Below are 23,543 nucleotides of genomic sequence, written 5' to 3'. Positions count from 1 at the left end.
CAGCCAAGGCGTCTCCGGTTACTAAATCCTTATACCGTATTATCCTAAAACTAAATTCAAATTGTCGAATGAAAACAAGATAGTAAAACATTTCATTCAATTTAATTAAAAAAATGTTACATTTATACAGTTTAACAATCCAGAGTTTCGGTGACAAACATCCTTACAATTTCATTTTCAGTCTTACAAAATACATTAAAAAAAACTATGAAAACAACATCGGTGACGGCACATAATTTCTAGAAATGAGTATACTATTTTCTCAAGAATACTAAAAGCAACTTATTAAGCGCCAACATAGAGTATATTACTCTAATAAGTAAAGAAATAGTGGTAAGTCCATACATCAGTTTTCTTACCAAAACGCGCGTTATTTCGTAGTCGACATCTAGCGTCATGTAGCGGAATTTATCAGTACTGCTAGTTGACAATAAATATCTCGCGACAAACGAAAACTTTAATGCTCAACAATTTTCAGCTAATATTATAACCGGATTAACTAATATAAGTCTATTTTCAACCCCTTCTGCTTATAATATTAGTTGTAAATTGTTTTAGTAGTACATTTTTCGTCAGTGTAGCACTTGTGACATCTGGTGTCAAGTATGGGTATACAGATAGTTCCACTACTTGACGCTAGATGTCGACTGCGAAATAACGCGCGTTTTGGTAAGAAAACTGATGTATGGAGTTATTACGACTCTTTCTTTACTATATTACTCTATGATGCCAGTTCCACCATGCGCATTTGATAGACTGATCAACGCCAGCGTCACCCGGCGCGTCGGCGCTTCCATACAATAAAATTTAGCAAACTCTTTAACGATGACAAACAGTTTGGTGTAACCGACCCTAAAACGAATAACTGGCTCGGAACTCTTCAAGAGATGACATCTAGTGGTACACAGTAAGCATCAAAAATAGCCAAACAAAGTACTGAAAAATAAGGATTAGGGCCACCCCAACTAGCGTCTCCCGAGTGTCGCCGTCTAGTCAACTCTAAGGCTGCTGCTCGACGCAACATTGGCGCAACTGCGCAGCGACGTAATTTTCCGTAGCGCTGACTAGACTTCGACGCTTAACACATTCACTGCCAGCGACCCGCTAGGCGGGTTCTCTGTTAGTAGGCGCTTTCCGCTACATGCGGGTTTTCCCGTGTTACCGGCTACTCTCGTAGCGCGTAGCTCCCGCTGGCACTGAATGTGTTAAAAGACGCTAGTGTGGGGTGTCACTTAGGTAGATCAATTAGAGCCTGCATAGTACAAAAAAAATTAAATTTTTAAATTATGTACAGATTTCAAGTGTATTAAGCTACAAAACATACCCCACTCTTACGTATATTTCCATTAAATACGTGAAATTATTGCTCTGAACAGCAAGCCATTTCAGTCTGTAGAAAAACGGCAAGTTTAAAAAATGTAGGCGCGAACCGTCCGCCCACAGAAAACTTGATTTCACGCCTTTTTCTACTGATAAAGTGGGTGTGCCAGAGTATATAGTTCGTTTTTTTTAGCATTAGAAATAAGGTAAACAATCTTGATGTCTTTTAATTGAAAAACACGTTTAAATAATAAGTCACGGCAAATATGTAACAATTATGAATCAAATACGATCATTTATATTCTTCTGCTTTCATAAGTAATAGTTACTGATTTTTTTTAAAGCATTTTCAATTAAAAGACTTGTCAAGATCGCTTACCTTCTTTCTAATGTTAAAAAAAACGAACTATATATAGTATTTCAGTAAACTAACGCTGCATTCCTAAATAATTAAAACACGCTCATAACAGGTATAAAACACTGATGTGTTTCTCCCAAACTCCGGATTATTTAAAATAGGGCATATCTTACAGCTATATAGTACAAGTATCATTTTCAAGTGTTAGGCTGATTTTAGAGCGCGATATAACTGTTTATTGTCATACTACTTAAGTCTAATGAATAAACGGTTTGGGAATTTGATTGTTACGTCTATGCGTGAAAGTTGAATTTACGTCACTGAGCGTGACTGAGGGTGGTATTCCACCTGTCCAATGTCATAGCGTCTCACTCTCTCATTAAGCAAAAATGTGAGACGTAATACACATTGGACAATGATACAGGCCGCGTAGCCAACATGCCAATCGCTTACGCTCCGTAGCGATCGAAACGCAACTGTCACTGTCACACTAATATGGAAGAGTGATAGAGAGACACAAAGCGTTTCGTTGTCGAAGCGATAGCGATTGTAACCTTGGCTAGGCCGGCTGGACAGATGGAATACCACCCTGAGTAAAGCCCCCCATTCACACTCCTACCGTGTCGGCCGCCTCGTAGTCCGCCTCGTTGGGTAGGATTGTGTATGGGGGTTGCGGACTACGAGCCGTCCTACAAACGGCTAAACGGTAGGACGGCGGTATAATTCAATTTATCATGAGATCTATCCACCTTAGGCTGGGCCATACATATAAGGTAATAAAAAGCAATAATTGTCAGTGAAATTTGAATCTACAGTGAAACAAGACGGAGTTGATTTTGTTTGGTTTAAAAATTGAACGGGACAAAACAAATGCAACTCTGTACCTATTTAAAATGATTTAAATTTCATCGAACTTAATAAGTCCTATAGGTTCCTACCTATAGGCCTTAGGAGGCCATGATCAAAATCTGGAAGTCTGCGGTCGCCGCCGGATATGATGACAGCTGTCAAATTAGTACATTAATAACCTATAAATAACTTTTTAGGTTATTAAAGTATAGTGATGACTGTCAAAGGCGGCTTTTCGTTGTGAAATAGTTAATATTTCTTGTAGATTTTAATTGTTATATATTAATGTAAAATAATGCATCTGAACGCAACTCTAGAATCAGCCTACCAATTTTTAACGCGTCCTACAGCAAAATTGACTTCATACGAAAATATACAACCAAAGTCAAGCACGCAATGAAAGTGTCAAATTGCCAAAATGCAAGCACAATTTGTAATTTTGTATGAAAACAATAACAAAGAAATAGTCAACCACAGATGTAGTGCATAATTATTTTCCATCGTCTTTTCACGGAAACGCACGAACATGTCTTGCTATTTCAGTCAGTCTCGGTACAAAAAGTACTGAGGTCGACTAAAGTAGAATAACAAGTACGAACGTTTCCGAGAAAATACGATGGAAAACAATTATGCACTACATCTGTACGCGATATTTTTTCAAGGGATACTTACAAACTTTTTATCTAGTTACCCTTCACAACAATAATTCATTGAAATCGCGCAATTCATGGAAGATTCTTATACAAATGGAACAGAATTATCGTAATAGCAACTAATTACGATACCTACTCAAGCAACTATTTACATGTTCTTACAAAAATAATACATAAAGTGACTCGTCCAATTCGTTAAATGTACAGTAATCTGAGAAGGCTTTATCCTATTAACAGTAATATTATCGTTTTACATAATCTGTATACCTAGAAATTCGCGTGTAGGCACGCCGTAATATACATATTACTTACATACTTATATATATTATAAATGCGTACTACATTTGGGTCCAGGGTCCTTTGTAACAAAAATAAAACTAATTTATTATAATAAGGACCTTTATTATTCTAAATTAAAACTAACGAAGGATTACACGATACCCAGACTCGTGGCGTAAATAGGTCAATTCCGATATCGGTCATTAAAACAATCACAGAATTATATTAATACGTCTTTTAACTGATATATTCATCGATTTATACATGTAAATTTCGCGTACTATAAGTTAAGGGTAAAAACAAGAACAAAAATGTTCCTACTTTGAAAATCATATACTCCGAGACAGTATTTACATATTTATGCACAATTTGCGACTTTTATACATAGCTCTCTCCAGAACTTATACTTTGGTTAAATTTTATTACAGAATTTTGGTTCTCGATTATAATTTTGAATATACATTGGGACCGATTTAACTAGAGTCATGTAGATGCCGACAGGCACAAACGGTTCTACCGTATGAACACAAATGCATGAACCACTACAGACCGAACCTTCAAAATCCACAATTCAGAACCACTAGACACCATCACAAATTAAATCCTCAACCGGGCATGACAACATCCTTAATTATTTCAAACCCGTAAGGGTCCTAATGCAATTGCGCTCAATAAAATGCATACTTTAGTTGGCGGTTAAGAGTCCACAAGAACTAAATTTTTCTATTTCAATTTCTCACCGAAAAATGATACCAGACATACATATTTATAATTTATCAACAGCTCAAAACAGATGTACATATATCATGCTCGGTCAAGATCTGTAACACAGCACCATTACCCTATCCATAATGTCCGTAGTAGTACTCCGTGTACTATTTGACGGGCGGCGCGGTGTCGGGCTGCGCCTGCGGCGGCGGCGCGGGGAGCTCCTTGTAGGGCTCGCTCTTGAAGGAGGCGTCGGACTGGTTGGAGGAGTCCTGCTTGAAGGCCTCCTTGGCCTCCTCGCCGTAGGGCTTGGGCTTCTGCTCGTGCTCGCGCTGCTGCCGCCGCCGCTGCTTGGACCACAGCTCGTGGCAGTCCTGCCATGTCGGGAGGGAGGGTCCCGGCATCCTGAACACATTGTTAAGTTTGTCATCGCTACGGTTTGCCCATTCGTGAATCTTATTGCAACGAGATAAGATTTACAAATGGTCAGGCCTGGCATGCATGCATGTTGCTGTTAGAACAGAAATTATGTATCATATACCCTGTTCTATAAGAATTGAAACCTTACCTAATCTGGCTTGCACTGCATGGTATGTAGACTAAACGCATGTACGGACAGGATCGCGGACTTATCGCCTGTAGAACCTAGTACTACTATAGTGTGTGATACTCACTGGTCTGGAATTACATTCTTCAACCAAGGACCCTTAAGGGCATCCTCCGCCGTCACCTGCTTATCAGGATCTAGCTCCAGCGTCCTATCTAGCAGACAGTGCCTGTGCGGGCATGCAAGCAAGCTGGTCCCACACAAAGCGCTTATACAAATAAATACTCACTGATCTGGAACCACATTCTTCAGCCAAGGACTCTTGAGGGCGTCTTCCGCCGTCACCTTCTTATGAGGATCTAGCCCCAGCATCCTATCTAGCAGACAGTGCCTGTGCGGGCATGCAAGCAAGCTGGTCCCACACAAAGCGCTTATACAAATAAATACTCACTGATCTGGAACCACATTCTTCAGCCAAGGACTCTTGAGGGCGTCTTCCGCCGTCACCTTCTTATGAGGATCTAGCTCCAGCATCCTATCTAGCAGACAGTGCCTGTGCGGGCATGCAAGCAAGCTGGTCCCACACACAGCGCTTATACAAATAAATACTCACTGGTCTGGAACCACATTCTTCAGCCAAGGACTCTTGAGGGCGTCTTCCGCCGTCACCCGCTTATCCGGATCTAACTCCAACATTCTATCTAGCAGAGACAGGGCGTGTGCGGGCATGAAGGCGAAGTGGTCGCGCACGCAGCGCTTGTGGAAGCGCTTGGGCCGCAGCGTGTGCCAGAGCGGCAGGTTGACGACGTTGGGCCACACGCCGGGGACGGGCGTGCCGCACACGCGGGAGATCATCTCTAGCTGCATCATTTCCACGTTCGCCTGGAATAACAACTCATATGGTAGCTCTTGGTTGCATGTGTAAAGTAGGTATTGCATGTGATCTCGGTAATAGCCATAAAAATTTATTAGGTGGTGCGAAATCTGATATATTGAGGACCTTTCCGTTAATTTTAACGTATTCTCATTTAAGATGGCCTCACCTTAGTGGCTTCATTTGAGGTGGATTTATTTGAAATGGCCTCACTTGAAGTGGCTACATTTGAGAGGCCTCATGAGATGGTCTCATTTGAAGTGGTTACATTTGAGGTGGTCTCAATTGAGATGGTATCACTTGAAGTGGCTACATTTGAGGTGGCCTCAATTGAGATGGCCTCGTTCGAGGTATCCTCACCTGGAAGACGGGGTGCTTGAGGAACAGCTCGCCCAGGATGCAGCCCATGGACCACACGTCGACGGCGGGTCCGTAGCGCTCCTCGCCCAGCAGCAGCTCGGGCGGGCGGTACCACAGCGTGATCACCTTGTTGGTGTACGGCCGAGCGCGGTCCTCGGCCGACCACAGCCGCGCCAGACCGAAGTCGCCGAGCTTCACTTCGCCCCTGAAAAAGTTTATGGTGGTGTCACTATTCCAAGAAAAGTCTTAATAGCGCCAAAGAGAATAAAGTCTATAGAGACGGATTGTCAAAGTAAATTATGTAGCCACTGTAAATTTACTGCCATCTTTCGACAGAACATAAAACTGTTAGAACGCCATTTGACTTTGATCCTTATTCTTTCAGTGATATGTGTTAACTTATTAAATATTAATATTCACGCCATCTACTCGACTATAGGCCAAAGGTATGGTTCCATGTTTTCGAGCGATGGCGCCACAACCTTCAGCCTATGCTCGAGTAGATGGCGTGAATATTAATATTTAAAAAGTTAACACATATCAGTTAAAGAATAAGGATCAAAATCAAATGGCGTTCAAACAGGTTTAATCTTCTGTCGAAAGATGGCAGTAAATGAACTGTAGCTACATAATTTACCATGACAGTAACTCTCTTCTTCAAATCCTCTTTGATAGCGCGATACAGATTTTTTTTGTACACAGAACCGCGCCATCTAACGTGCGATTCATAAACTAAACAATTGATTTTACGCTGACAGTCATTATAGCAAGAAAAAATTTAATAGCGCGTTTCAGGATTTCTACTATACAGAATAACGCCATCTAGCATGCGTTTCGTGAACTAGACAAAAATTACATGCGACTAGACTCAATATTCCAAAAAAATCTTGATAGCGCGATTCAGGATTGTTACGTACACGAAACAGCGCCATCTAACATGCGATTCGTAAACTAAATAAAGTTAAATTTGACGCGAGAATTAGACCCAACAAAAAGAATAGATAGTATAGAGGGGTCCTGTCATTGTAAATTGTGTAGTCACTGTAAATTTACTGCCATCTACCGACACACAACTAAAACTCAAAATGAAAACGTATAAAGTTATCAAAAAATGTATATATATGGATAAATTATTTTATTATTTTTATATCATTTTGATCCATGTTCATTCACTGATATCTATGTGTTAAAATTGTTAAATATGAAACGGTGTCGTCACGCCATCTAGCCGAGGATAGGCTAAAGGTGTGTGCGGCATCTATTCGAGAATGACTTTTACTTGAATTCCGAGGCACGTTTTTTCCTTAGACTTTATTCGTCTTATACGAAGTTACATATGTCTTTGGACCCAATAAGAGTGTGATGCAGGATTTTTCTACACAGAACACAAGCATTTATAGATACTCACTTATTGTTCATAAGTATATTGCTACACTTGATATCCCTATGCAGGAAATTCTTCCTGTGGCAGTACGCGAGCCCGTCGAGCAGCTGGCGCATGATGCTCGCGTTGTGCGACTCTGTGAAGTCCACCATTTTGGACTCCAGTAGACCCATCAAGTCGTGGTCCATGTATTCGAATACTAGGTAGAATGAGCCTTTGTCCTGAAAAGTGTTAGTTTTATTATGAATGTTCCAAACTTTAAATTAGGGTGTGCGTCCATATTTTTTTTATCTATCATTGATTTTTATGAATTATAATTTTGTTTGTTAGGGGAGTGAATCAACTTTTTCTTGTCACTTGTTGCTATGGTTACAGTCTCCTAAGAGCTGGTTAGTAAGCCCTTTCCACAACGGGCCATCTACCAAGGTCGATAATATAAGATGGTATAGTCCGTCCGTTTTTCTAAGATTAAGTACGCCATTGTAAATAAATGGCGAACTTGATCTTAGAAATCGGACAGTATTGTAATCTAAGTGAAAGGACAGACTAACAACAAGAACTAGTTGATTCACCCAGGGATATTACATTAAGATGGTTCACCCTAAAGCAGTATCTAGCTAGAATCTTCAAAAATAGCAATATGTACATACCTTCCTAAAGTCCAAGGCATCCTGTTTATCCGTGACAATCTCCCTCAGATTGACGATGTTCTTATGGTTCAGCTGGCGTAGAATCTTGATTTCTCGCACGGCCGTGATGGGGAAACCTTCCTTCTCATTCTCGAGGCGGACCTTCTTGAGCGCGACCAGCTGGTTGGTGTTCTTGTCGCGCGCTTTGTACACTTGCCCGTAGGTGCCTTCGCCGATTTGGGTTATCACCTGAAAATGGAGGGGATTTTGTTAAGTAAGGTTTCCTTAGCCCAATCCCTCTCGTGCATAACATGAGCCTTATAGGCCCTGTAGGACGAAGTATATTATCAAATCGAAGTAATGTTATATTAGTACAAACCTGGAAGCCGTCGACGCACTTCTCGCCCCAGTCCTTGGCGTGGTGCGTGGGCGTGGCCACGGGCACCACCTTGGACCCGCGCCGTTTCAAGATCCGAGGCCTTTTTAGTTTCGACAGCGACTGAAACAATAGATTATCAATGAATACAGGGATCTTATTTTTGTCATAACTGAACTTCGAAAGAAAAAATGGTTTACAAAAAAACCGGACAAGTACGAGCCGGACTCGCCCACCGAGGGTTCCGTACTTTTTAGTATTTGTTGTTATAACGGCAACAGAAATACATCATCTGTGAAAATTTCAACTGTCTAGCTATCACGGTTTGTGAGATACAGCCTGGTGACAGACGGACGGACGGACAGCGGAGTCTTAGTAATAGGGTCCCGTTTTACCCTTTGGCTACGGAACCCTATAAACACTTTAAAAAAGTCGGCTAAAAGTGAAGCCTATATCACCTTCACCTGCTCCAGAAACATAGATATGTGTCTGTGGATGCTTGCGTATATATAGAGCCACTCGCGTAAACTATATCTGTAGCTATAAACAACAGCATAAAGAATATTGCGAGACATATACTCATCTATCGTATACTCATATATCATCCACTACTATTGACGCTAAGTTGTGCATACATATGGAAACACAACTATACGTACGTTCTCCTTGCCCTTCCTGGAGTTGAACACGTGCGAGTAGTGGTCGCTGGCGGCCGGCGGCGGCGTGCTGCCGTCCAGCTCGTCGCCGCTCAGCTCCTCCGACCCCGGGATCACTGGCAACACAACTATACGTACGTTCTCCTTGCCCTTCCTGGAGTTGAACACGTGCGAGTAGTGGTCGCTGGCGGCCGGCGGCGGCGTGCTGCCGTCCAGCTCGTCGCCGCTCAGCTCCTCCGACCCCGGGATCACTGGCAACACAACTATACGTACGTTCTCCTTGCCCTTCCTGGAGTTGAACACGTGCGAGTAGTGGTCGCTGGCGGCCGGCGGCGGCGTGCTGCCGTCCAGCTCGTCGCCGCTCAGCTCCTCCGACCCCGGGATCACTGGCAACACAACTATACGTACGTTCTCCTTGCCCTTCCTGGAGTTGAACACGTGCGAGTAGTGGTCGCTGGCGGCCGGCGGCGGCGTGCTGCCGTCCAGCTCGTCGCCGCTCAGCTCCTCCGACCCCGGGATCACTGGCAACACAACTATACGTACGTTCTCCTTGCCCTTCCTGGAGTTGAACACGTGCGAGTAGTGGTCGCTGGCGGCCGGCGGCGGCGTGCTGCCGTCCAGCTCGTCGCCGCTCAGCTCCTCCGACCCCGGGATCACTGGCAACACAACTATACGTACGTTCTCCTTGCCCTTCCTGGAGTTGAACACGTGCGAGTAGTGGTCGCTGGCGGCCGGCGGCGGCGTGCTGCCGTCCAGCTCGTCGCCGCTCAGCTCCTCCGACCCCGGGATCACTGGCAACACAACTATACGTACGTTCTCCTTGCCCTTCCTGGAGTTGAACACGTGCGAGTAGTGGTCGCTGGCGGCCGGCGGCGGCGTGCTGCCGTCCAGCTCGTCGCCGCTCAGCTCCTCCGACCCCGGGATCACTGGAAATACAACTATATGCTGTAGATATAAGGTTTCATTTCAACTGTATAATAGTGAATCAAACACGCGTGCGTACTCGCGGCGCAAATGCACGATCCGGACATTTCAATAGGGGATTCTCCTACCTCCTACTAGTCAAATCAGTTTCTTTTTTAGGACTGTCAAAACGATTTGCTAAGGCTGGTATTCCACCTGTCCAATTTCTTTGTCCAATTTCATTGCCTCTCACTCTCTCATTAAAGCAAAATGTGAGACGCAATACACATTGGACAAAGAAATTGGATAGGTGAAATACCAGCCATATATGGAATTTGTATGAAAAATTACTCAATGACGTGACGGTTACTTACCTACTTTTTATTATATTTTTATCCGATTTATTAAATAGAACTTATGGTTAAAAATAACTGATATCTATGTTTTTCTAATAATTATCTGGTACTTTATTTCATGCATGGTGTGAAATAATTTATTTTAAATACCGTCAAATACCCTATTCATGTAATGTACCGTATTCTTTTCCTTCATAACGACCAACTTTCATAACATCTAGTTGCAATAAAATTATCGAATCTGATTTAGGTAATCACCAAAAACGTTAGTTATCATTATCAAGACAAAAAGTTGTTTTTAAAAAAACCTGATATGTCCATATATCTGATATACGTGTCTAAGGCAACGCTGGCCATTACAATCTCTTTTTATAAAATTGCCTTAGGATTGCGTTTTGGTATTCCACCTATCAAATTTCTTTGTCCAATGTGTATTGCGTCCCACATTTTGCTTAATGAGCGAGTGAGATGCAATGACATTGGACAAAGAAATTGGACAGATAGAACAACTAAAAGTTCAGTGTGCACAGATTCTAATTTTATGCTACATTTTAAATGCAGAGTTTTTTTTTACCAGGTGGCATTGGCAAGTTCATGATTCCAGTCTTCTTAGGTTTTTCGGGTTTCTTGACGGGGCTGGGCGACGGCGTGCTGAGCGGACTTTCGTTCGCGAGCGTTTTTAGGTCGTCGACCTGAAAAAGAAATTCAGTAAACCTTTAAATTAAGGAAGGAAAGGAAGGAATTAGAACCGGCCGGTAACTATGTAATGCTGAGCGCGGTGCTGGAATAAAAACCGGGCAAGTGCGAGTCGGACTCACGCACGAAGGGTTCCGTACCATAATGCAAAAAAAAAACAAAAAAAAAGCAAAAAAAAAAACGGTCACCCATCCAAATACTGACCACTCCCGACGTTGCTTAACTTTGGTCAAAAATCACGTTTGTTGTATGGGAGCCCCATTTAAATCTTTATTTTATTCTGTTTTTAGTATTTGTTGTTATAGCGGCAACAGAAATACATCATCTGTGAAAATTTCAACTGTCTAGCTATCACGGTTCGTGAGATACAGCCTGGTGACAGACGGACGGACGGACGGACGGACGGACGGACGGACGGACGGACGGACGGACGGACGGACAGCGAAGTCTTAGTAATAGGGTCCCGTTTTACCCTTTGGGTACGGAACCCTAAAAACGAATAGATTCCTCCTATAGTTCGTTTTTTTTTAGCGTTAGAAATAAGGTAAACAATCTTGATGTGTCTTTTAATTGAAAAACACGTTATAAAAATAAGTCACGGCAAATATGTAACAATTATGGATCTAATACGATCATTTATATTCTTCTGCATTCATAAGTAATAGTTAATGATTTTTTAAAAGCGTTTTTCAATTAAAAGACATGTCAAGATCGCTTACCTTCTTACAAGTTCTTTCTAATGCTAAAAAAAACGAACTATAAGCTAAAACTCAATTTAGACTACATTATTTCATGGGCTCTATATCTCGGATAGGGCGGTCTAAACAGATTTAGGAAAGGCAGCAGGGCACTGCATCCAGGGAAAGGCAGGTTAAATAGGGTCCCGAGAAATAGTGTAGTCTAAAACGCGTATAACTCTTCATCGATTTGGCAAGCGATGAGTATGGGAGCGCCACCATAGTGAAATGTCCATGAAAGTTTGACATTTCAAGTGGCGTTGTAACTTTTTGTCGCTGCCAAGTCGGTGCAGAGTTTAGACGATCTCTAGTTTTGTATAATTAACTACACAGAAGTAGAGAGAATAGACCTTAGCGAACTCGGCGCCGTCGACTGGACATAAACGGCTTTGGACAGAGTAGCATGGCGGTCTTTGGTGTCGGAGGCCAAGATCCACTTCGGGTCGCTGCGCCTCAGCAGTAAGTAAGTAACTATAGATTTTGTCGTACCTGAGTGTTGGGCGGCATGGGCAGCTTGACGAGACTCTTGGGCTTGGGCGGCGGCGGCTGCTGGCTGTTGAAGTAGACGCCGTCTACCACGCTACCCCCCACTTTGGGGAGGGGAGGGAGGGCCGGCGTCGGGGTCGCCACTGCGGTCGGGGCCGGCGGGGTAGGCTGTTTCACCTGCAAAATATTAGTACGATCGTGTCAAGTAACAGTACTAGTCACGGTGCTAGCAGAGGTCAGGGGCTATAAAGCTGCAACGCTTTGGTGTTCCTTAAATTTATATGCCCGATTTTTGGCGCGAGGCGTAAATGTGTCGTTTATGCTTCCGATGTAGCCCACAAGATGGCAGAACCTACTATGCATAAAGAAACGTACCGACGAGAACGGTAGATGGTAGCACTTGCTTTGGCAATGTACATGTGCACATGTTTCCGATTCAGGGGGTTAATACCTCTAGTTACCACCAAGTTGTTACCAGTGGTAACTATTTGGATTTTTTTTTCCACCTTTCATCACTGGTAACTATAGTTCGTTTTTTTTTAGCATTATAAAGAACTTGAAAGAAGGTAAGCGATCTTAACATGTCTTTTAATTGAAAAACGCTTTTAAAAAAACAGTAACTATTACTTATGAAAGCAGAAGAATATAAATGATCGTATTAGATTCATAATTGTTACATATTTACCGTACCTTATTTTTAAATTGTGTTTTTCAATTAAAAGACACATCAAGATTGTTTACCTTATTTCTAATGCTAAAAAAAACGAAATATACTGGGAAAAAAATTCCCACCTTTTATTTCCCAGTAGTTACCACTGGTAACAACTTGGTGGTAACTAGTGGGAATAACCCGATTCAGGCCACAAGATGGCAGACCCTCCAACGCGCACGGTCCCTACAGTACCTCTTCTCCGTTGCTCTTGACAGTGTCCTCAGTGTTGTCGACAGCGGCCAGGGCGCCGAACTCTGGCGGCGGCAGCATGGGCGGCGGCGGGAGCGGGATGGCGGCTACTTCCTTCTCGCTCGTCGGCGCCGGGACCGGGACCGGGACCGGGGCGTCTCCGTTCTCCTTGAGTTGCGAGGCGCTGTCCGAGGTGGCGTTGGAGAGCTCGTCGATGGTGAGCACCTCCGGGTTGTTGATGGAGGTGCTCGTGGATATCGCACCCTGCGACTCCTCCTCCTTTTGGTCTAGGATCTCTTGTAGTTTCTGTAGGAAATTTGTGTTGTTAACATTAACGTATATATATCTATGGACTGGCCTTACGGGCACTACAAATGGTACTAGTTTAGCGGTGTGACTCACGAATTCCAGCCAAACGTGCAGTCTAACGCAACTAGTTGCGACCAATAGCGCGCGTGATGCGAACTCATCAACCAATCCCGCGCGTGATGCGAACTCATCAACCAATCGCGTTGGCGCTGGCCCCTGTCATGCCTCATTATTATTGTCCGTAAAGCCAGTCAATGGTTGTTAATACTTGTAACCTTAAAACCTTGGCTTCAAAAGTCAAGATTATTGCATATCCATTTGTTATGCTTCGATTAAGAAAATGCAATAAGGTTATGTGATTTTTGAATTTAGAATATTTTAACCTTTTGAACGCCAAACGGCGCATCCATTTGCCGTGCCACTGACGCCACGGGGGTAAAATTTAGTTTTGTGAATAAATAATGCCAACCTAAAAGTGGGGTGTTTTTCAGTAGATTTTCATCAAAGAACGATCGACGTCAAATGACGTCTTTGGCGTCGTTGTCACGATTTTGCGTTGACGTCAATTGCCGTCTGTGCGTTCAAAAGGTTAATGTTTGCGGGGGCGTTCTCTTTCGACTCAATCATTCTTTAAAATCATACTAATGACAGAAAATAAAATAGTATTTAATGCCACCGTTGTTTAAAAGAGGTCAAAAAGGCGAGTGGCGTGAGTAACAATTTGAGGCGAAGCCGAAAATTGTTAATAAAGACGCCACGAGTATGTTTTGACTCAGTTAAACAACGTTGCATACAATACTTTTTCTACGACCAAGCACTTACTTTGAAATAAAATTGTAAATTTAACATATATTTTTCATGTCATCTAGTGGACTTCTACATACCGTATCTACCTAAAAGAACGAATGAAATTAAAAAAAAAATGTCTATGGTTCACTTGTTTATCATTTAAAATAAGATTGGCAACAGTGTATTTCATACAATATTTTTTAAGTGGTCATTACACGAAGTATCGAAAAGTGCCAAAAAGATACTGCGTGTATGCACAAATGCGTTTTTGGGGAATAGACTAAAGACTTGTCTCGACAACTATAAGATAGGGGTTTAAAGACGTCTGCACGACCCTTTATTGACAAAAAAAAGTACGGGAGTAGAAAAAAAAAGCCTGGTGACAGACAGACGGACGGAAAGTGGAGTCTTAGTAATAGGGTCCCGTTATTAGCCTTTGGGTACGGAACCCTAAAAACTACTTACCTTAGCCCTCTTATGTTTGTCCTTAACGAGTTCAGCGAACAAGCTCGTATCACTGATCTTCTCTTTGAAGTCTATCCTGCGCTGCAGGACTGACGGTGGACTCGGGGAGTCATGCTTGGGCCTGTAATAGATTAGTCATATGATTTTCTAGAATAAGGGCTCATTTAGACGGTGCGAGAACTCGCATGCGAGTTTTATTACATTGCGTTATTTGAATGGTCGGCTGAGTTAATATAACTTCAATGGTCCGCAATGTAACTAAAATCGCATGCGAGTTCGCGCGCCGTCTCAAACAAAATTCAGCCCTAAATCAAACCAATTTATGACGTTCCGATGGTGGGGAAACAGAATAAATAGTTTCACGTACTGTTATTTTCATAAAATATGTGTATCTTTAAGTGTGTACACGATCATGCGTAATGTAAGTGTACAGTCGCCATCAGATATATCGGAGCGACCGAGGTGCTCAAAAATATCTGAACCCGCCTTGACAATAGAGGCGTGTTCAGATATTTGTAAGCACCTTGGCCGCTCCGATATATCTGATGGCGACTGTACTTGTGTATTCATTATAACTACATTATACACTCCAGTATATTTTCAGCAATTGTGAGAAGACAAATTACCTATATGGTTCGGTTATTGTATTGACGCATAAGGGAGCCCTGTGTGTTAAGGCTGTGGACTCTATTCCTATATCAATAGGGTCTATAAAGTAAAGAGTGACTTATAGTAAACATACCTGTGTCGATCCCGCGAAGGCTCGCGATGCCGGACTCGGTGTCTCGGTGGAGACGGTGATGAACCGCGCCGCCGGCCGCGCGATAACGAACGTCGGCGTTTTAGCGATGTGCGTGACGGGGACCGTCTGAAACATATGGGGATTGGTACATTTCAATATTTATAGCAAATAAGAAACGAAATTCTCTTCGCCTAGGCTTTCCATACCACTATGATAGGTTATACTAGACCTCGAATGAGTAAGAGGTCATTGATCTGCCGGAGCCTCTAATTTTGCGGTATCCGTCGCAGTCGAGGCTACGGTGTCGCACTATATCAGCTCTCGATCTACATTACAAGAGATGTCACTGAACTGCCGAAACCTCTGATGTCGCGGTGACGTCTCAAGCGGTAGTTTGCCCCGTAATATGGTTATATCACATCGTATATAAGTCTCTTGAGTATCTAAACACCAGCCTACAGGTGTTGGGTGAGAGGTCACTGATAGATAGATATACTTTTCATTTACCTACCTGCCGGAGCCTACGACGTCCCGGTGTCGGTCTCGATAGCGACTTCGGCGTCGCCGCTGGCTGTAGTCGCGATATACCCACTCTTGAGTATCTACGTGAGAACAGGTGTCAGGTCACTGACCTGCCGGAGCCTCTGATGTCCCGGTGGCGGTCTCTATCCCGGCTGCGGTGCCGGCGACGCGGCGAGCCCCGCGAGCGGCGCCGATGCCGCCGCGGGCTGTAGTCTCCGCGGCCTCGTGATATCGCCCTTTCAGGGGAGTCTGCAAAAAAAACACACTTAGTGTAAGGCCTGAGTGGACGCTCGAAGCGGAGCGTTCGGCGGGGCGTGCAGCGTGGCGTCGGGCTCACAAGTGATTTGAGCAGCGTGCACTAAGGCCGCTCCTACACGTTTGCATTTGTTTAACATGCACGCCGCACGCCCCGCCCCGCTGCACGCTCAACTCGAGCGTCCACTCAGGCCTTACACTTAGGGCCCATACGTGCTCGCAGTTATTTCATTCTGTAAAATAATAAGTGCGTACGACGACTGTATGTTAACTATTGTGTGTACTGCACGTGACCTTGGAAGCATTTTTTTCGCTTTATTATGATAGGGTTTGCCATATCTATAGTTTTAAGAAGATTTTAACATTGAATACACTTGTACATTTTTAGAATAAATGTTGCATCAGTGATATTATACAGAAAGCCTCTACCATTGGTCTAAATCTAAAAAACATGTTGCCAGGTGACTGAGGCCTTGTTGGGGCCTGTGGCCGATCTTGTATATTCGAGCGATAGAGGCAGACAACGTATTCCAATTTTTTGTACTCCTGCTCGTCGCAGAACATGGACTCCGTCACTGTCTCATGGCACGTGGTCGACAGCATATGTTGTGGAATTCTATCAGGTAGTCTATCGCATATACATACATATTTAGAAGAAGAAAATAGGATATTGCGACCGCTGCAGGGGACCATCGAGTGCGCAGACTTCTGGCCGAAAGGAGTCGTGTTTCGGAGGTTCCGGGGAAAACTGCCGAATCCGACACAAGAGCAGCCGATGCTACGGAGCCACGCCGTTTTGTCGACTAAATAGTGTTTAGTTTTAAGTTTATAATATACATATGTATGTTAGTCTGTAAGGTATTTGTAATATGGGCCTTGTTGCCTGATTTAAATTTCTAAATAAATTACCAGAAATTATCATGATGGGTGACTGGGGCCTGTGTTCAGGCCAATAATCCCGTCTGTGTTCATACTCCTGTTCGTCTCCCGAGTCTATCGTCACGGTCTCGTGGTACGGGGGCGCAACCGGCGTATGAGGTGTAGTTGATTTCTGTCTTCTCCTGTGAGGGCAAGTATGGCGCATATTTTAGAACGAATTGATTTATTTTCGTGAAATGTTGTTGATTTTGATAAAATGGAGGAGAATATTAACCCTTTGAACGCCCAGTATCCTCAATCCTCAAAGGCGTCTTGAGTTTGTACCCATAGCAGAGAACATTTAGCACGTGCTGTCAAATTAATCTTCACGTTTTTAAGTAAAACTGTTAGATTGTACCAATGATGAATGATGTATGAATGATGAATGTTGGCGTATGCCTGTTGGGTATGAGAAATGGCGATCAAAAGGTTAATAAAATTTAACAAAACACTACACATTTTACCATTTTTCACATGAAACTTTCGTCATTAAAAACTTCACGTTTTAGATTAAATTTCCAAATAATGCTAAATTTAATTTGCTTCAAGATTATGCGAATTGTATTCAAACAAGTTTACATTGCAAGTTATATGGGAAAACTGCATGTAATGCCGCACTATGCGGTAACTAAGGACAACAGCTTAAATCAACAACATGGAATCAGTGTTGCCATGTGAACTTACACCTGCACTCTAGCTTGTGAATGAAAGTATTTTACATTTGAATTACCACTTTATCCTGATAATCATAAAGTTAATACTACAAGTACCATGCGTGTCTTTGACGAGTTAATTATTTTTGTGTTAAGGTAGAAAAGCTAATGGATTAAAAGTCAATCACAAGCTAGATTAGCTATGAAAAGTCACGCGATGATATTGCCGCGCGGCCGCGAAGCCTCGAACGAGCTACGCCTTCAGAGAGCGAGTTGCCTCGCGCGGCAAATTCGTCGTTCTATGCATGGCCTACCTGCAGGCTTAGCACAGAAGCGCCGCGACAGTATCTCGCCGGCGAGATAGACTACCCGTCTTTTTCAAACTGTATTAATTAGAGAAACGGGTAGTGAATCCTGCGGGCGAGATACCAACTGTCGCGGCGCTCCTCTGCTAAGCCTACTTGTACAAATGCTAGCAAGTGTGAGCTTCCAATCAATGCCATTTGCGGGCTACTGTACCAAGCTATTTATTTAATTCTGCCCTGCTTATTGTATGTGCAGTACTTGCACGAAAATCATCGTTTAAATAAAGAACTTATTCAAAGAGAACACAAGATAAACAATTGGATGACTTTTCAACTGCGATTACTGCATATGTTGTTAGGACGGCAGAATTTTATACTAATTATAATACAGGCAACAAGAGTTGTGTGAATGAATTACACACACAACTAAGTAATGAACGAATAATTAAGGGCTCATTTAGTTTAGACGATGACGATCCGAGAACTCGCATGTGAGTTTCATTACATTGCGGTTTTTGATTGGTCGGTTGAATTGAACGTAACCAACAGCCCGCAATGTAACTAAAGTCGCATGCGAGTTCGCTCGCCGTCTAAATCAGCCCTAATGAATGTAATTTTGTGTTTTGTTAAGCTAACTTAATTTTGGTCAAAATCCATATTTAGGTGAATATAAAAGATAAACAGCTGTTTAACCTCGTGAGATTACAATGTAGGTAATTCACCATTAACTGACCGCCCTAAAGTAAAAATGAATTCTATTCACCTATAAACAGAATTCATTTTAGTATAAGGTTTCAATAACTGGCAACCTTATACTAAAATGAATTCTATTTATAGGTGAATAGAATTCATTTTTGGTTTGGGGTGACCAGTTACTGGCGAATTATCCAACCTACATATTCGTTGCAATCGAATTAGAACCTTCCATGAACCAAATAAACAGGCATTTCTTTTGTTTCATTACGCCACAGAATAAATAATAGTACTAGGTACAGTACAGAAGACTCACTCTCTAACAAAACGCGTCTGTTACGATTAGGACAGATATGGCCGCAAGGTGGCGACAGCGCCACGCGCGGCTTATGGCTAGCCACCAAAATTGGTGTGGAACGGATGTACTTTTAGCTACCTGTAGCAAAGCGACGAAATCGCGGAGTGAGCCACGCCTGATTACGCTTAAAACAATCAAAATTGATTCCAATTTTCATATAGAACAAGGTTCAAATTAGGAAAAGTTTGTACGGGTCTTACGAGGTTAAAGGTATAGAGTTAAACCAAGACAAGTCTGCAACGATTTTGATAGCACACGCAGTGCAAGTGTTATCTTAAAGATTTAAACATCAATTTTTATGAATTATGACGTATAAATAACACTGGCACTGCGTATGCTATCAAAATCGTTGCATACTTTTCTTGGTCTAACTCTGGCTGGGTAAAGTTCTAAAGTTTATTTGGCAGATTTTATTTATTAAGTATTAAAAAAATAATTATCAAAATCGAACTACTCTGTAAAAAGTTAAACGTGGTCATACATAAAAAAAAATATACGCGTCGACTTGAGAACCTCCTCCGTTTTTTTCGTCGGTTAAAAAACAGTGAATGCCAATGATCAAAATTAAGTTAAGATTAGTTTTCTAAGATAATTGCCTCACGGCAGGGGATCTAAAGCATCTCCCCATTTAAAAATACAAACTGTACAGTCGCCTTCGAATACAACGGAGCGGCCATGGTGTTCATAAGTATCTCAACAAAGCCTATATTACGTAGACGCTTTAAGCGCATGTTCAGATATTTTTGAGCACCTCGGCCGCTCGGATATCTCTGACATGGCAACTGTACATGGTGTGCGCAACCACAACTCTCGTTGCCATATACATATGGTTATGTAATGCTAAGAATGAATAAAACATAAACATAAATTATTGCATTAGAAATTAATTACCTTGTATCAATATGGCTGCGTGAAAGAGAAAACACGTTAAATAAAAACGGTTACATTATTCGAAACTGTATATTTAGGTATTTAAATAAAAGTAAACAAACTATTTGTAAATTTTCGGGTAGTAATAACATTTATTGGTTAACCAACCTGATCAGTCACTGAACGACCTGACATTAACCTACATTATTTGATCATGTAATTACACATACTACATAAAAACCCTCAAGTTTTGAGGCTAGATTTTGTTTACTTTTATTTAAATACCTAAAGATACAGACTACAGTAATTGAATTGTAAATATTGTTTTATGACTATGAACACACATACGAAGTCCTCTCCTTTTAAAAAAATAATAATAATATACAGGTTGTCTTAAAATCACGAAAAGAAAATTAGCCATTTTGGTAGATCTGATCTCGATATTTTCTATGGGAATGACGAAATTTTTTTTTTTTAAGGATCCACGCAATGTAATATAGATGTCTGGTCCAGACTGTCTGGATACCTCAAGCTTAAGTGGAATATTCCAGAAATTTAGAAAAAATTACCCAAGAAATAATATTTTGAAAATTTATAGAAATGTGTCAACAATTTCTTTAATCAAGTATGTAGTCAGTAATATGGTTTTAATAATGGCATTAGTTTATGATGATGTCCAAAAATTTGTTGCAAGTTTTGTCCCTTGAAAAAGCACAAATTGAATTTACTGTTAGAATAACAGGGTTCTGATAGTTCAAAGGTAAAACTTGTAAATCGTGATTTGTGTGCTTGTTTGCCTCCTACCTATATCATAAAAAAGCTGTCCCATATTATGTGAAAGATATAAACAAAACTGTACTATGGTTAGACCAAGAAAAGACTGCAGCGATTTTGATAGCACACTCAGTGCAAGTGTTACTTAATACGTCATAATTTCATAGAAGTTTGACGTTTAAAATAACACTTGCACTGCGTGTGCTATCAAAATCGTTGCAGACTTTTCTTGGTCTAACTCTAAAATAATCAGTGTTACTAGAGATTTACCTTATTTGATTAGATAAATAAATGGAGACCAAATCTTATTTCTGAACTACATAAAAGTTTCATAGTTATAGATATTACATTATCCAACAAAGCGGTTTTTATTCAATAGTTGTTGGTACTGGTCTTTATTTAATAAATCCATAATGGAAATAGTTTTGTACTTTAGGTTTTGTTTTAGAAAAAAAATTTAGATGTGCTTAAATTTGATTGTAATGTGTTTACATGAATATAAAACAAATTAAAATGAAAAGGAAGATTTAAAGTAACATTATAGTTAACTTTTAGGTCATAAGAATTCATAAAATACCTATGCATTAATCAATAGTCATAACATCATGAGTAGGTAATTCATAGTATGCATTTACAATACACAAAGATTTAAATAAAATCACAAAAATGTTAGTTCTAGCATTTTTTTTTAGTTTTGCCACAAAAACCATAGCTGGACAAGCAATGTCTCTTTCAACAACTTTAGTGGAATTGAATTTCAATTTGATTCAAGGCTCTAAGACTTGTTTGTCCTACTATTGGCAATAAAAGCATGCAAGCAGAATGTATTATCATGCATTAATAATAAATTAATAATCATTGCTCACCTCATTAGTGGAGATCTCTCTCTGGGAGAGTAAGGCAATGGATGCAAGGGCTCTGCAATGATCGGAGGGCGCAGCCTCGGCGATGGATCTCGACGAACTTCTCTGACAAGTGGCGGCGGTGTTGATGGAGATACCGGTGAGCAAGAACCATTTTGCAACGGAGATGAGGCCTTTTCCCATTCGCTCACAGGCACTTGAGCATATCTCTGAGGACTTGGTGGCCTCCCAGGCGTAGCCGTAGGCAAGTTATCATCCGGAGATACACTTTCTAAGCTAGCGGATCTCGACCGGTGCTTGCTTTTCTTCTTTTTCTTTCTTTTGTCCTTCTTCCGCTTATCCTTCTTCTTCTTAAACCGTTGATCTTCTAGCTCCAACTCCGTTTCCACAAAGTCTAAGCTGCGCCTCTTCTTAGATGCTGCCGAAGAAGAATCACGGGTAAGAGCGTACTCGTCTACAATGCGTCGGCTCGTCGTCGTGACCGATATCGTCTTGTCGTCGACAAATGTGCGTATCGAGTGGGACTTCCTCGTCCGGTCGAGGTCGTCGGCGATGTGCCGGCTGATGGAGCTCGCCTCGCTCTCGATCTCGCCGGCCTCCGGGGCCGACAGAGCCTCGGAGCTGACATCCGAGTACTCCACCAGCGGCTTGTGAGAGTTAGCTGTTGCATAAGATTGGTCATGGGTACCGCTAGAGCTCCTGTGCTTTTTGTGCAATCGCTTTTTGTGCTTCTCCTTGTGGTGTTTGCTGTGCCTCTTCTCGTACCGCTCCATGGCCGTGGGGCGGCGCTCCGCCCGGGCAACAACTTCACATTACATCAACTGAAACAACCAGCACACTGAGTCCAAGTCCGACTGTTGTCAACATCACACTGATAAGAGATAACCACTTTGATCACTAACAAACTAAATTATGATTGAAACTTGAGAGTCATTATCATTAATATTGTCTCCATCTCGGTTATGCATGCGCGGAAAAAGTACTGTTATTTTATTACGTTAAACTAGGAAGCGCTAGTTTGACTATATTTAGCTAAAAATATATATGACTTGAGACGAGACCACTTGCAATTTCCGTAAAGAAAAGTGGACACTAATAAAATTAAAAACACCATAACACACATGCAAAAACATAAAAACAATAACATAAAGACTTACCTAAACATAAACGGACGTGAATCAGCTTCACACACAAAACAATATATTAGCGAAATTCCTAAATAGTACTTGATAGGATTTAATATCTTTGTATTTTTCCTAGTTTAGGCAAGTTTTAAGCCTGGAATATTATTATATCTTAGTTTTTTAGTAGCTTTAGAGCCTTATTTTGCTAATCATGATCATAAAGAGTGCATTTATCATCGAATTACATCGGATTCTTTTTATTAGGAATTTTAGTACGTCGGATTGCAGTAGCCATTTGCTTTTTCATTTCATTTCATCATCTATCGCAAACGTGAGCCGTGAACGTGAATTGAATCAAGTAGTTTCTTCTCTATGGTTTGTATATAGCGCGAATTTTAAATATAATAAAGTTTTAAGCAGTTATAAACATATTGCCAATAATTAATTATTTATACTTTATTTTATAAAGTACAACAGTAAAATAATAAAGGACTAATTACTTCAATTAGCTTATAAAATCTTTAAAAGTTAAATAGTTGCATAAACACAAAGCTACATCTGTTTCCGCCGGAAACCCATGCTCACAAACGTATGATTACGTTACACGTACGTGCCAAATAATCTAAAAAATAATTGCTATCATAAATTAGCCTTTTTGTGAAAGAATACCTAGTAAATACTCGTGTTGTTTCATAAAAATGTAGTGTTTCAAAATAAATCAATAACATAAATGGGCGTTTCGTATGGATTTTACTACAAAATGCGTGCAATGGAACGGCTCGTAGACATAGCTTTGTATTGCCATTATCAATAAAATATGGAATTCATAGG

At 41.4% G+C, this 23,543-nt stretch overlaps 1 protein-coding gene across 3 annotated transcripts; it reads right to left on the bottom strand.

The window, feature by feature from the left end:
* Nucleotides 1-83: 83 nt before the first annotated feature.
* On the bottom strand, nt 84-23,135 carry LOC134796181 (cyclin-dependent kinase 12). Of its 3 annotated transcripts, XM_063768167.1 has the most exons (18): nt 22,746-23,135; nt 22,277-22,409; nt 21,592-22,006; nt 19,973-19,987; nt 17,064-17,215; nt 16,010-16,148; nt 15,378-15,503; nt 14,636-14,756; nt 13,076-13,378; nt 12,175-12,348; nt 10,827-10,944; nt 8,997-9,919; nt 8,341-8,460; nt 7,983-8,210; nt 7,357-7,553; nt 5,949-6,153; nt 5,328-5,596; nt 84-4,572 (listed from the first exon to the last, which is right to left on the bottom strand). In XM_063768167.1, the coding sequence occupies exons 2-18, from the start codon at nt 22,359-22,361 to the stop codon at nt 4,335-4,337; spliced, it is 3,828 nt and encodes a 1,275-aa protein (XP_063624237.1). In that variant the 5' UTR covers nt 22,362-22,409; nt 22,746-23,135; the 3' UTR covers nt 84-4,334. The 3 variants fall into 3 exon arrangements, with proteins under 3 accessions (XP_063624237.1, XP_063624235.1, XP_063624236.1); XM_063768165.1 differs by having other exon boundaries at nt 21,592-22,409; nt 22,746-23,132; XM_063768166.1 differs by lacking the exon at nt 19,973-19,987 and having other exon boundaries at nt 21,592-22,409; nt 22,746-23,126.
* Nucleotides 23,136-23,543: the final 408 nt, after the last annotated feature.

Source organism: Cydia splendana, chromosome 13 (assembly GCF_910591565.1).
Source record: "Cydia splendana chromosome 13, ilCydSple1.2, whole genome shotgun sequence".
NCBI lineage: Eukaryota > Metazoa > Arthropoda > Insecta > Lepidoptera > Tortricidae > Cydia > Cydia splendana.
This window is presented reverse-complemented; position numbering and strand designations above follow the sequence as displayed.

Coding starts and splice junctions, on each gene's coding strand:
- LOC134796181 (XM_063768165.1), bottom strand. CDS start 22,361: ATGGAGCGGTACGAGAAGAGGCACAGCAAACACCACAAGGAGAAGCAC. Junction 5,597..5,948: donor TCAAGCACCCCGTCTTCCAG/GTGAGGATACCT, acceptor TTGTTATTCCAG/GCGAACGTGGAAATGATGCA. Junction 4,573..5,327: donor AAGAATGTGGTTCCAGACCA/GTGAGTATTTAT, acceptor CAATGTGTTCAG/GATGCCGGGACCCTCCCTCC.